Source organism: Salvia hispanica, chromosome 6, assembly GCF_023119035.1.
Source record: "Salvia hispanica cultivar TCC Black 2014 chromosome 6, UniMelb_Shisp_WGS_1.0, whole genome shotgun sequence".
Taxonomy (NCBI): domain Eukaryota; kingdom Viridiplantae; phylum Streptophyta; class Magnoliopsida; order Lamiales; family Lamiaceae; genus Salvia; species Salvia hispanica.
Window position 1 is genome coordinate 47,498,394 of NC_062970.1, and position 13,699 is coordinate 47,512,092.

At 40.0% G+C, this 13,699-nt stretch overlaps 1 protein-coding gene and 1 pseudogene across 1 annotated transcript; both read right to left on the bottom strand.

Annotated features, from left to right (window-relative positions):
• Nucleotides 1–8,020: 8,020 nt before the first annotated feature.
• Nucleotides 8,021–10,748, bottom strand: LOC125197536 (annotated as a pseudogene).
• A 55-nt stretch (nucleotides 10,749–10,803) lies between these two features.
• On the bottom strand, nucleotides 10,804–13,446 carry LOC125193742 (pentatricopeptide repeat-containing protein At4g02750-like). The gene is made up of 2 exons (XM_048091611.1): nucleotides 11,738–13,446; nucleotides 10,804–11,662 (listed from the first exon to the last, which is right to left on the bottom strand). The coding sequence occupies exons 1-2, from the start codon at nucleotides 13,367–13,369 to the stop codon at nucleotides 10,856–10,858; spliced, it is 2,439 nt and encodes an 812-aa protein (XP_047947568.1). The 5' UTR covers nucleotides 13,370–13,446; the 3' UTR covers nucleotides 10,804–10,855.
• Nucleotides 13,447–13,699: the final 253 nt, after the last annotated feature.

Sequence of the window (13,699 nt, forward strand, 5' to 3'; positions counted from 1 at the left end):
TTGTGTTGGTATGCATGTTGAAGGTTGACAGAGCGTTGGGAGGACTACAAGGTGAGGGTGGAGATGAGGTTGGAGCTCAGGGTCAGGTTGATGCTGGAGAAGAGTTTGACATTGAAAAAACATGTGATAATGAACAAACTGATGAAGTTCAGATTGCATCTACTGTTGCTGTTGATGTGTCTCATGTTGATGAGGTACTTTCCTTGAAATTAAATTGCTTGGATTGGGAGGACTAGCATTTTAGTAGTAGTTTTCATGTATAGCATACAGAATTTGATAATACAGTGTTGCTTTACATGTTGAAGGTTGAGACAGGATTTGGGGGGAGAGGACTCCAAGATCAAGCTGGACCATCGGTTGGAGATAAAGGTCAAAATACATCTGAGGCTGCCCAACATAATGAGGTATTATTATTGTCCGTGATTGAATTTGTATTATTTTTTATATTAGTTTTGTATTATTTTTGTGTTGGTTTTGAGGATGAGATGATTAACAAATGCATTTTGGTTGACTTTGCAGCCAACTGAAGTATGTCAACAACCGGATGAACCACCTCCAGTTGCAAATGTTTGTAATGCACAGATAGAGGATGATGTTTACAGGCCAATTATGGATCGGTTAGATGATTACGTAACATATAGATCACACTCACAAGGGCATTTTGTGCCAGACTTTGTTGAAGCAGCTGCTGGGTTTGAGGATTATCTTGTGCGGGTAACTCAGCTTGAAGATATACACCTTATAGGAGAATACACACCCGGTGCTGAGGTTGGGAACAAGGTAGCAGAAACAAGCTTTTCAAATGTGGTTGAGGAAGTGACCACATAGGAAAACGAGGGAAGAGAAACCTCAAATATTGGTGATGTGAACGCTGGAGGAACAAGAATTACACCGGAGGTGGATGTGAACGTAAACTTGCAACACGGCCAGGTGGAGGACTACGATGACGACGTGGATGTAGGTGACTGCCCTCTGCATAACGAGGGTTTTGATATCAATAGTGATGATGACTGCGAAGATTTGGATCAGTTCATTTCTCTAGCTAGTATGTGTCGGGATGAACAAATGTTTATGGATTATTTTGAAGAAATGACTAAACAACGCGAGGCTGAGAGAGTCGCAGCCGCGGCCGCATCTTCCGCTGCAGCCTCAGCCAATTCTACCTCGAAGACAACTAAACGCCGCATATTCTCTCCTTTGGTTGATGCTCACAATAATGAATCCCGGCTCATGGCTGAAGATGCTGACATGGTGCATGACATAGCCCATGCCGAGATGAGAGATGTTGATTCAGACGATGAAGCGCATACACGTGGTCCTGTGGTGAAACAGCCGTTCAGACTCACTGATCAGTTGCCACATTTTAGCGTTGGAGATATATTCGGCACCCGAGACTTCTTTAGGGAGGTCCTCCAACAGTATGGCGTGATGTCGAAGAGGCCCGTTCATATAAAAGTTAATGATGATACAAGATTGAGAATTGTGTGCCGTGGGGCTGATGGTGAATGCCCTTGGTTTGTCTACATAATAAGGAAAAAAATGGAGACTACGTGGTGCAATCATTGAACAGGGAGCATATTCACATATGTTCAGAGGTTCAAGAAAATAAATGGATCACAACTAAGTGGTTGGGGAAACAGTTCACTGAGAAGATTAAAGCAAATCCGGGTATTCCATTGGTTGCAATCAGACAATGTGTAGATGAGCAGTTTGGTTCCAGACTTAGTCGGATGAAGGCATACAGGGCTAAGGGGCACGCCCTCGCAGGCATATTTGGGAGCATCGACAAGCAATACAAGAAGCTCTTTTACTACAAGAATGAGCTGCTTAGAACGCATCCCGGCTCGACTGTTGAGATACATTATGAGAATCATAGACGTACACCGAGCTCAAGTCCGAGGTTCCTCCGTATTTATATTTGCCTAGGGCCACTAAAGATTGGATGGAAACGGTTCTGTCGACCTATCATCTTCCTTGACGCATGTTTTTTGCGAGGGACGTATAAGGGACAAATATTGACTGCCATCGGGGTCGATCACAACAATGGGTGGTGGCCTATAGCTTGGGCTGTTTGTGAGACTGAAAGCTATCAGCAGTGGCAATGGTTCCTAGAGCATCTAGATGAGGACTTGCAGCTATCAGAAAACAGCCCTCGATATGTTTTCATGTCTGATCAGCAGAAGGTAAGTATTGCAATTGAAAATTTTTCAATTTCATATTATGACTTGCTAGCTAAAAACTATCATTATGTACATGGACAGGGTTTGTCGAAGGTAATTGCTGAAAAGTATCCGCAGAGTGAGCACAGGTTTTGTGTACAGCATATGTACAACAACTTTAAGAAGCAGTTCTCGGGTAAAGAGTTGAAGAAAAGGATGTGGCAAATATCTGAAAGCACGACTGTGGAGGTGTTCAAGCAGAAATTGGATGAACTTCGGGTGTACAACTAGGCTGCCTATGAGCATTTGGTGGGTGCGGCACCAAAAGAAAAATGGGTTAAGGCGTTCTTCTCTGCACATGCAAAATGTGATACACAGGTTAACAAGTTTTAAGTGTATAACACATGTTTTAAATATACAACACTGTTTTGGGTAGTGAATCAAGAATTACCATCATCTAATGTTCAAATTATTGTGCAGCTGAACAATATGTGTGAGATGTTTAATGCTAAGATCGTTGAGGCACGTGAAAAACCTATTCTGTCGTTGTTGGAGGAAATTCGAACAAAACAATTGTAGCGCATCCAGATAAGAGGTCAGTGGGTGAAGAACTACAAGTACCCCGTACCACCTGTCATAAAAGAGATCCTAGATAAGGCAGCATCCAACTCTACTTCTTGGAGAGCCCTGTGGAATGGGGAAAATGAGTACCAGGTCTCTGGCCCGGCTGGTCAGTATGTGGTGAACGTAGTCAATAGGACATGCACGTGTAGGCTTTGGCAGATCAGTGGGCTTCCTTGCGTGCATGCAGCAGCATCCATACTCAGGTGCAAGCACAATCTTACCAATTTTGTATCATCATTTTACGCTAGGGAGAGCATGGCGGCACTATATGAGCATGTGTTGTACCCTGTCAATGGTATGTAAAACTGGTCAAGGTCTTCAGAAGTTGGTTTTGAGCTGGACCTCCAAACACCAAAAGGCAACGTGGCCGTCCAAGAAAACTGAGGAGAGAACAGCCTCAGGTAACACACATTTTTTCAGATTAGATGTTTCAAATAATCTTGTTTTCGTCAGTCACTATTCATGCAATTTAAATTTGCTGATAGGTACGTCTACACGAGAATGGAGTTGAATCGCTACAAAGAACTGCAGTGCTCTCATGCGGTCGGTGTGGACAAATTGGGCACAATAGGCGGACTTGTCAGAATGACCCTTCAGGACCTAACAGCCAACGCAGTCAAGCAAGTGGTCATGGGAGTCAACAGCCTGACGCGCATAGGGACTGACCGCCTCGCCCTCCAACGGAGACAACTGTTGGCCCGAGCCGTGCTGCTTCCTCATCAACCCATGTTCGGAAAGCTCAAAGATGTGGTCGTCGGAAGGCGGCTGATTAAATTGAATTGGCCTCCAATATGAAACTGTGTTTTTTGTGAATGGAATTGCAAATCTCTAAACTTAACTTACTTGGTTTTTGTTGTAAATCACATACAGTCTGTGTGTCTACCCTTTAATACTTGGGTTGCCACTCTTTTTTGTTTGTTTTTGTCCTTGGATGTGCAGACTGATGATGATTTAGGTATGTATTTAGGTAGGATTGCAGTATCCCCCTATGTACTTAAACCATCTACTTGATCCATTATTCTGTGTATTTTGTGGTATCCAATAACTCTCACATCTATTACTACGAAGATTGTGTTTTATTTTTGCCATGTACTGCATCTGATACTACTAGTAGTACACACTTTGTTCAGTAAATTTGATATTAGTTGCCATGTACTACATGTGAAATTAGTTTCGTATGACATGTAATATTAACTATACCCAATTTGATATTAGTTTTGTATACTGGCATCTGATATTACTATTATTGGGAGTACTATCTTCTGTTGTATGAAATTACTATCTGCATTTGAAATTATTTTCATATCTGCATTTGAAATTGTTTTCATATCTGTATTTTCGTATCAGATCAGGCGTTAAGACGCATTCGATTCAATGTATCTTCTAACTTCCAACTTCCAACTAACTCATTTAATGATACACTATCAACCTATATAAAAACCTGCAAAACCAAATACATACACCTAAACACAACAAAATGGAGACTACCACAAATCAAAATCCAGTCGTTGGTGAAAAATTGTCCGAGGAAAAGTTGAAGAGTATCTTTGCAAGATTAAGGCGACCCCAAAATGCAAACGACACGAAGGCAATACCGACACCATCCAAAACTAAGGTCCGTTTCTCTGCACTGGTCTCATAAACTGCCGCCAATGTCACAATTGTCTCAAGCTCAACTATGACAGCGACGTCTAACAATCAACACCCATTCGAATGGGCAATGGAATGGGAAGAATGGGTGGAAGAAGTCGAACAAGATCCATTCAAGTGTCCATCAACATCAATTTAAGTAGGGTAGGATTTCCAACTTGATCCACATGATTGTAACAAATATCTATCTATATTTGGTGTATGACCACACGTCGGACTGACGATTGAAAAAAATTTTAATGCCCATTTTCATAATTCTACTTCCGAAGACGGTTCATCAAATAAAATTTCAATGCAATGTTTCATTCAATCCAACATCAGAAACTTCAAACTTCATAAAATTTGATTGTTAGACCTTAGAAAAAGGAAATTCAAACTAAATTGATGACAATACAATTTTTTCCCAATTTTTGAAGTTCACTCTTCATAATATTGTATCATTTTAATTTTTTGTTGACTTCTTATTGTTGATCTCATAAATAAAATCGAAATATGAATCATAATTTTAAATTTTTCTTAATTGTCTCACATTAACAGAAACTAATTTGACAAAATCAAATATAATAAGACAACATTACGTTGTGTTTTATAAAAATATGTCATTATATATTTGGAGTGTTGATAAAAATATGTTGATAAGGGAGTGTTAGGGTGTCACCACCTCTTAAAGTAACACCATACCACCATTCCTAGTCAATCATTTGTACACGTAGACGAATAATCAGCTGCCATGTGACAATAAAAAAAAGTTCAAGGATTAAAAAAACAGGCAGCAATATACCATTCATGTGTCGGGTCAAACGATGATGAATTTTTTATTTTTTCGTATTAGTTTCAATTTTCTACAGATGCGCGGTTTAGAGAGGATATACAATGGGCACACGGGGCGTGTGTTGAACGCGATGATCTTCCTCGGGCCGACCTACTACCAACTGCTGAAGCACATGGTGGACGACAATATCCACTTGAGGGGGAGGTCTAGTGACGGCGGCTTGAGGTTCGGGGAGATGGAGCGGGACTGCATGATTGCTCATGGATCCGCGCACATCCTCAAGGAGAGGCTCTTTGATCAGAGTGCGATGTGTATAAGGTGCACGTGTGCGAGAGGTGTGGGCTGATCGCCATTGCTAATTTGAAGAAACTTAGCTTCAAGTGCAGAGGATGCAAGAATAAAACAGACATTGTTCAGGTAAAATATACAGTTGGTCTCTAATCCGTTGGAAAATTTAGTGGCGGAATTCCTACGGATGGCGGATTTTAATTTGAACATAGCTGTGGCGGATTAATTCCGCCACCACAAATCATTTTTCCAACAAAACAAAATATTACTCTTTCGGTCCATAAAAATATGTGCACTTTCCATTTATAAAAATATGTGCATTCCATTTTTGGAAAGTTATATCAATTTAATATTATAGGTCTCACTATCAACTAACTCTACTTTAACTATCATTCTCTTTCTCTCTCTTACTTATCATACCATTCTCCTCCTCTCTCTTAATTTACTACTCCCTCCGTCCCAAGGAAGATGACCCCTTCCTTGGGTGGCACGGGATTTTATGCAGTTAATTTTTGTGTGTTAAGAGGAGAGAGTAAAGTAAGAGAGGGGGAATAAAGTAGAGATAAAAGTGTTTCTATTTTAAGTAATAGGTCATCTTGGTTGGGACAAACCAAAAAGGAAAGTGGGTCATCTTCATTGGGACGGAGGGAGTATTTTTTTTCTTAATTCTCATTCCATCTCATTCGCCCATATTTTTATGGGACGGAGGGAGTATAAAAAGTACTTCCTTCGTCCCAAAAAAGATTGATGTTGTTTTGCTTTGTGTGTTAAGTGGTGAGAGAAAATATAATCTATGTTGAGTTAATTATGAGCTTATTTTTCAGAAACGGTGGATTTTAGTGCAAATTACTTTATGCTTCTTTTTCTGAAACTTAATCTTTGTGTTAGAAAAAGGAAAAGATATTAGCTTGGCGATCAAGAAAGCTTGGAGGACAAGAAACACATCAGCTTGGTACCTAAGAAATACATTAGCTTGGTGCCCAAGAATACTTGGAGCACTAGTTCCACCATATTTACTTATTTGTAATCCCTATTTAAAGGGTGCTTTATACAATGAAATTATCATCCTATTCTACACAATTGTTTCTTCCCCTCTTCCTTTCCACAATGTTTTCTGCACCATTTAACATGGTATCAGAGCAGGACTCAGAAAAATTTCATCACTGTCCCTAACCTTTCTCGACCTTAAGCCAAATCTGCAGAAAACCATTCAAAACAAACCATGTTAGACGAAAAAAACCCATCCCAGTCGGATGAAATTGCTCGGCAAATTGCCGAAATCATGAGCAAAAGTCTTGCCATGATGATACCATCAACACCCAAACCAGAGAACACAGAAAATCCACCAGAAAAACCCATTGTGTACAAAATCGATACACAACCCCTCCACATCGGAGGAAGCAAATTGAATGGAGAAAATTAATCTGAATAGGCCTTCCTGATGAAGACGGCTATAAGCGGCAGGGGAATGATTTCTCACGTAACCGGAGTGCCACCTCCCCCGCCACAAACCAATCCAGCCTTTCCGCAATGGCAACAAGCTGATCACTGCGTGTTCACATGGCTCACACAGAATATCGAACCTCGGTTGGTCAGTCGAGTGTTGAAACAACAGACAATGATATATCAGACATTTAATAGAGATATGAGGGAGTAATATACAACATCTTAAACGTACCTTGAAAATACTAAACATACTATACCTTGATTCAATGTAGTTACGTGTATAGGAAATAGAAGGGATATCTTTTTCCCACGTAAGGCGCAGTTTGGTTGGTAGAGTGCTTCTTCCCCTATAACTAATACAACCTCCGTCCCTAATAATTTGTCACCATTTGACTCGGCACGGGTTTTAAGAAATGTAATAGAAAGTGAGCTGAAAAAGTTGGTAGCATGTGGGTCATACTTTTATATATTAGTCTTACACTCCCTCCGTCCATGAAAATTTGTCCCAGTTTTCCATTTCCGTCCGTCATCCAAAATTTGTCCCATTTCACTTTTACCATTTTTGGTAGGACCCCATATTCCACTAACTCATTCTTACTCACATTTTATTATAAAACTAATACCTTTAAATAGCTCCAATTTCCTAAACTAGAGAGAGTTAAGAGATTGGGAAATAGTTCCAAAAACAAGTGATCCAAAGAAGCTTAGCATTAAAGGCAATAAATACTACTACAAGCTTCACTCCATGATGAGCAAAAGATCATGCAACTTCGAAAATCTCCCTACTTAAAGATCAACAGTTGTTTGAATTCTAGTTCAATTTATTTCCTCTTCGCATGTCATCACCGGATGTGCCCTTTTTCTTCAACATTCGGGACCAATGCTCCATCCCCTGCCAATTAAGTAAGACATGTGCACACGACACACGGGGGAAAACTCTACTTTCATTTTTCCTTTATAACAAAAGCACAAATAAACAATGAATGGGTAGCGTTAGGCAAGTGGAACACATAAAAACACAGCATGTTAATGAACATGGAAATCTATATACACTACATTCTATGACCATAAGGAAGAAAAATACCCGGTAATTTCGATATGCAGATGCTGAATTCATTTGGAACAAAGCATATGAGAATTTCACCAATAGTCTCCACAATTACATTCACCACCCTCAATGTGGTGAAAACGATTACTATCACGTAAGATGATCGATCTGCCCGTGATCTTGGATATGAGTTTCATCACAATGTGGCAGTCCTCACAGCTGCGCAAGTTCTTAAAAACACGAACAGGCCTTCCACTTGGCGTCTTCATAATCCCATAAGCAACAGCTAACCTTTCACTATGATATTTGATTGAATGATGCTTTTCTTCTTCTTCCACATTATACGGCACCAATTTAGTCAACGAAACATATCCGTTTTCTTTCATTCTAACATACAACTCTTCCAAGAAAGAGCATATGCTTTCACTCTCAGGATGAGTGAAGTTTCCAGCAGAAAATTTGTGAGTCTTGTTTGACACTTCAACCCAGCTATATGCAATCGTTTTTACAAAACCCAAACCCCTCCTTTTTAATCCAATCCTCTCGGCATCTTCCCATCGACCTGAAGCAGCATATAAATGAGCAAGTTGAACATACACCGAAGAGTTCCATGGATCAATTAATAACAGCATCTCAGCAGCTTTTTCTCCCAATTTTATATTTCTATGTCTCTTGCTAGCACCAAGGAGAGAACTCCATATACTCGCGTGTGGCTCAAAAGGCATGCTTTTTATTAGGTCGTGAGCTTCGTCTAGGCGCCCAGCTCGACCTAGAAGATCAATCAAACAGGAATAGTGCATTAGATCTGCAACTATGCCGTGATCTTCGGTCATGGAATAGAAGTAATGTTTTCCTTCTTCTACGAAGCCACAATGACTACAAGCCATTAAAACACCAACCTACATCAAAACAAGTGAGTACTCGATCAACACAAGTATTTAGAAAACGAAAAAACAATACAAGTAAAATTTACCATGGTAATGTCATTAGGTTTTATAGACGATAGTTTCATTGACTCAAAATGCTGGAGAGCTTCTTGGCCTAAGCCATGTCTTGCATAACCAACGATGAGTGTAGTCCATGATATCACATCCTTATCCTCAATTCTCTCGAAAATCTCATATGCCTCATTGATGCTTCCACACTTGCAATACATGGAAACAAGGGCAGTTTCCACATTGCAGTTTGCGAATCCTCCTTTAATAACATGCCCGTGAATTTGCTTACCAAGCTCAAAAGCAACAATATCCGCACACGCACTTATAACACTAGCAAATGCAGATGCATTTAACATTTCCCGATCATTCATCGCCTCAGTAAACATAAGCAACGCCTCTTCGTAATCTCCATTTTGTTATACCCGGCTATAATAGAGGTCCACGTGATACAATTTCTATGTGGCATTTGATTAAAAAATTTTATAGCCTCGCCCATTAACTCATTTTGCGAGTACCCAACCAACAACGTGTTCCACGAGGCAACATCCTTGACAGGCATTCCATCAAAAAAACTTTTTGCCTCATCCATTAACCCATTTTGTACATACCCAGACAACATCGTATTCCATGAGACAACATTCATGGTTGGCATTTGATCAAAAACTTTCTTTGCCTCATCCAATAACCCATTTTGTACATACCCAGACAACATCGCGTTCCATGAGACAACATTCTTGGTTGGCATTTGATCGAAAACTTTCCTAGCCTCATCCAATAACCCATTCTGCACATATCCAGATATTATTGTGTTCCACGAGAAAACATCCTTGACCGGAATTCGGTCAAAAACTCTCTTCGCCTCGTCCATTGACCCATTTTTCACATAACCAAACAAAATTGTATTCCACGAGGCAACATCCTTGACAGGCATTCCATCAAAAAAACTTTTTGCCTTATCCATTAACCCATTTTGTACATACCCAGACAACATCGCGTTCCATGAGACAACATTCTTGGTTGGCATTTGATCGAAAACTTTCCTAGCCTCATCCAATAACCCATTCTGCACATATCCAGATATTATTGTGTTCCACGGGAAAACATCCTTGACTGGAATTCGGTCAAAAACTCGTTTTGCCTCATCCATTGACCCATTTTTCACATAACCAAACAAAATTGTATTCCACGAGGCAACATCCTTGACAGGCATTCCATCAAAAAAACTTTTTGCCTCATCCATTGACCCATTTTTCACATAACCTGACAACATTGTATTCCACGAGAAAACATCCTTGACCGGAATTCGGTCAAAAACTCTTTTTGCCTCATCCATTGACCCATTTTTCACATAACCAGACAGCATTGTATTCCACGAGAAAACATCCTTGATAGGCATTTCATCAAAAAGCTTTCGGGCAGCACTGAGATTGTTGTTCTTAATATAACCCTTGATCATTATATTCTGAGCCACCAAATTCTTAACAGGCATTTCATCGAACAGCTGATGGGCCAGTTTAACATTGCCACTGGAAAAGCAGCCAGATATCATAGTGCCGTAGATTACCTCAGATTTGCGAGGCATGGAGTTGAATAAACGCAACGCGGCGTCACATCGGCCATTGCGCAGATGGTTTCTGATAGCAATCGTGCATTTCACCATGTCTGAGTCCGTAAATTTGTTGATTTTGGGCATCGCAGGGGGCGTTTCTGGGCATCGCCGGTGTCGTACGATGGTGGTGTGGAGATATCTGGAACGCATAGCCACGAATCAACCTGATTTTGAGAAGAAATTGAGCTAAGGATTTTGAATCGGAAGTTGAATTGGAAGTGATTCAAGTGAATGAGTTTACATAAACAGAGCATGTAAACAAACCTGGATACTTTTGGTATGTAGATGCTGAATCAATTTAGAACAAAGCATATGAGAACTTCACCAATAGTCTCCACAATTACATTCACCATCCTCAATGTGATGAAAACGATTACTATCACGTAAGATGATCGATCTGCCCGTGATCTTGGATATGAGTTTCATCACAATGTGACAGTCCTCACAGCCGCGCAAGTTCTTAAAAACACAAACAGGCCTTCCACTTGGTGTCTTCATAATCCCATAAGCAACAGCTAACCTTTCGCTATGATATTTGAGTGAATGCTGCTTTTCTTCATCTTCCACATTATGTAGTACTGATTTTGTCAACGAAACATATCCGTTTTCTTTGATCCTAACATACAACTCTTCCAAGAAAGAGCATATGCTTTCACTCTCAGGATGAGTGAAGTCTCCAACAGAAAATTTGTGAGTCTTGTTTGACACTTCAACCCAGCTATATCCAATCGGTTTTCTTAAACCTGAATCCTTCATTTTTAACCGAATCTTCTCGGCATCTTCCCATCTACCTGAATCAACATACAAATTAGCAAGAAGAACATAAACCGAAGAGTCCCATGGATCAGTTAATAACAGCATCTCAGCAGCCTTTTCACCCAATTTTATATTTCCATGATTCTTGCAAGCACCAAGGAGAGATTTCCATATATTCGCGTGTGGCTCAAAAGGCATGCTTTTTACTAGGTCGTAAGCTTCGTCTAGGCGCCCAGTTCGACCAAGAAGATCAATCAAGCAGGAATAGTGCCTTAGATCTGCCACTATGTTTTGATCTTCGGTCATGGAATAGAAGTAATGTTTTCCTTCTTCTACGAAGCCACAATGACTACAAGCCATTAAAACGCCAACCTACATCAAAACAAGTGAGTACTCGATCAACGCAAGTATTTAGAAAATAAAAAAAACAATACAAGTAAAATTTACCATGGTAATGTCATTATGTTTTATACACGATAGTTTCATTGACTCAAAAAGTTGGAGAGCTTCTTGGCCTAAGCCATGTCTAGCATAACCAACGATGAGTGTATTCCATGACATCACATTCTTATCTTCAATTCTATCGAAAATTTCATATGCCTCACTGATGCTTCCACACTTGCAATACATGGAAACAAGAGCGTTATCAACATTGCAGTCAGCGAATCCTCCTTTAACAACATGCCCGTGAATTTGCTTACCAAGCTCGAAAGCAACAATATCCGCACACGCACTTACAACACTAGCAAATGTGTTTGCATTTAACATTTCCCGATCATTCATCGCCTCAGTAAAAATAAGCAACGCCTCTTCGTAATCTCCATTTTTGTTATACCCGGCTATAATAGAGGTCCACGTGATACAATTTCTATGTGGCATTTGATTAAAAACTTTTATAGCCTCGCCCATTAACCCATTTTGCGAGTACCCAACCAACATCGTGTTCCACGAGGCAACATCCTTGACAGGCATTCCATCAAAAAAACTTTTTGCCTCATCCATTAACCCATTTTGTACATACCCAGACAACATCGCGTTCCATGAGACTACATTCTTGGTTGGCATTTGATCAAAAACTTTCTTTGCCTCATCCACTGACCCATTTTGCACATAACCAGCCATCATTGTGGTCCACGAAAAAACATCCTTAACTGGCATTCGATCAAAATCTCTCCTAGCTTCATCCATCAACCCATTCTGCACATATCCAGATATTATTGTGTTCCACGAGACAACATCTTTGACCGGCATTTGATCAAAAACTCTCTTCGCCTCGTCCATTGACCCATTTTTCACATAACCAAACAAAATTGTATCCCACGAGGCAGCATCCTTGACCGGCATTCCATCAAAAAAACTTTTTGCCTCATCCATTAACCCATTTTGTACATACCCAGACATCATCGTGTTCCACGTGAAAACATTCTTGACCGGAATTCGGTCGAAAACTCTTTTTGCCTCATCCATTGACCCATTTTTCACATAACCAGACAACATCACAGTCCAGGACACAACATCCTTGACAGGCATTCCATCAAAAAAACTTTTTGCCTCATCCATTGACCCATTTTTCACATAACCAGACAACATCACAGTCCAGGACACAACATCCTTGACAGGCATTCCATCAAAAACTCTTTTTGCCTCATCCATTGACCCATTTTTCACATAACCAGACAGCATTGTATTCCACGAGAAAACATCCTTGATAGGCATTTCATCAAAAAGCTTTCGGGCAGCACTGAGATTGTTGTTCTTAATATAACCCTTGATCATTATATTCTGAGCCACCAAATTCTTAACAGGCATTTCATCGAACAGCTGATGGGCCAGTTTAACATTGCCACTGGAAAAGCAGCCAGATATCATAGTGCCGTAGATTACCTCAGATTTGCGAGGCATGGAGTTGAATAAACGCAACGCGGCGTCACATCGGCCATTGCGCAGATGGTTTCTGATAGCAATCGTGCATTTCACCATGTCTGAGTCCGTAAATTTGTTGATTTTGGGCATCGCAGGGGGCGTTTCTGGGCATCGCCGGTGTCGTACGATGGTGGTGTGGAGATATCTGGAACGCATAGCCACGAATCAACCTGATTTTGAGAAGAAATTGAGCTAAGGATTTTGAATCGGAAGTTGAATTGGAAGTGATTCAAGTGAATGAGTTCAATTTAGTTCCACTGTAATCGAAACTCGAGCATTTTTATTTACTTTATTTTTAAGATGTAAAGAGAAATATTGAATTATACAAATAATAATATTAATAAAAAATGATACAGATATGTCCATGTCATCTATTATTTCCTAATTCTCCATGAATCATGAATATATTGTTAAACCATATCTTTTCCATATATTAGGAAGGAAAGAAAATCAGAGTTCAGATTAATTTATTTATATATTTATTGA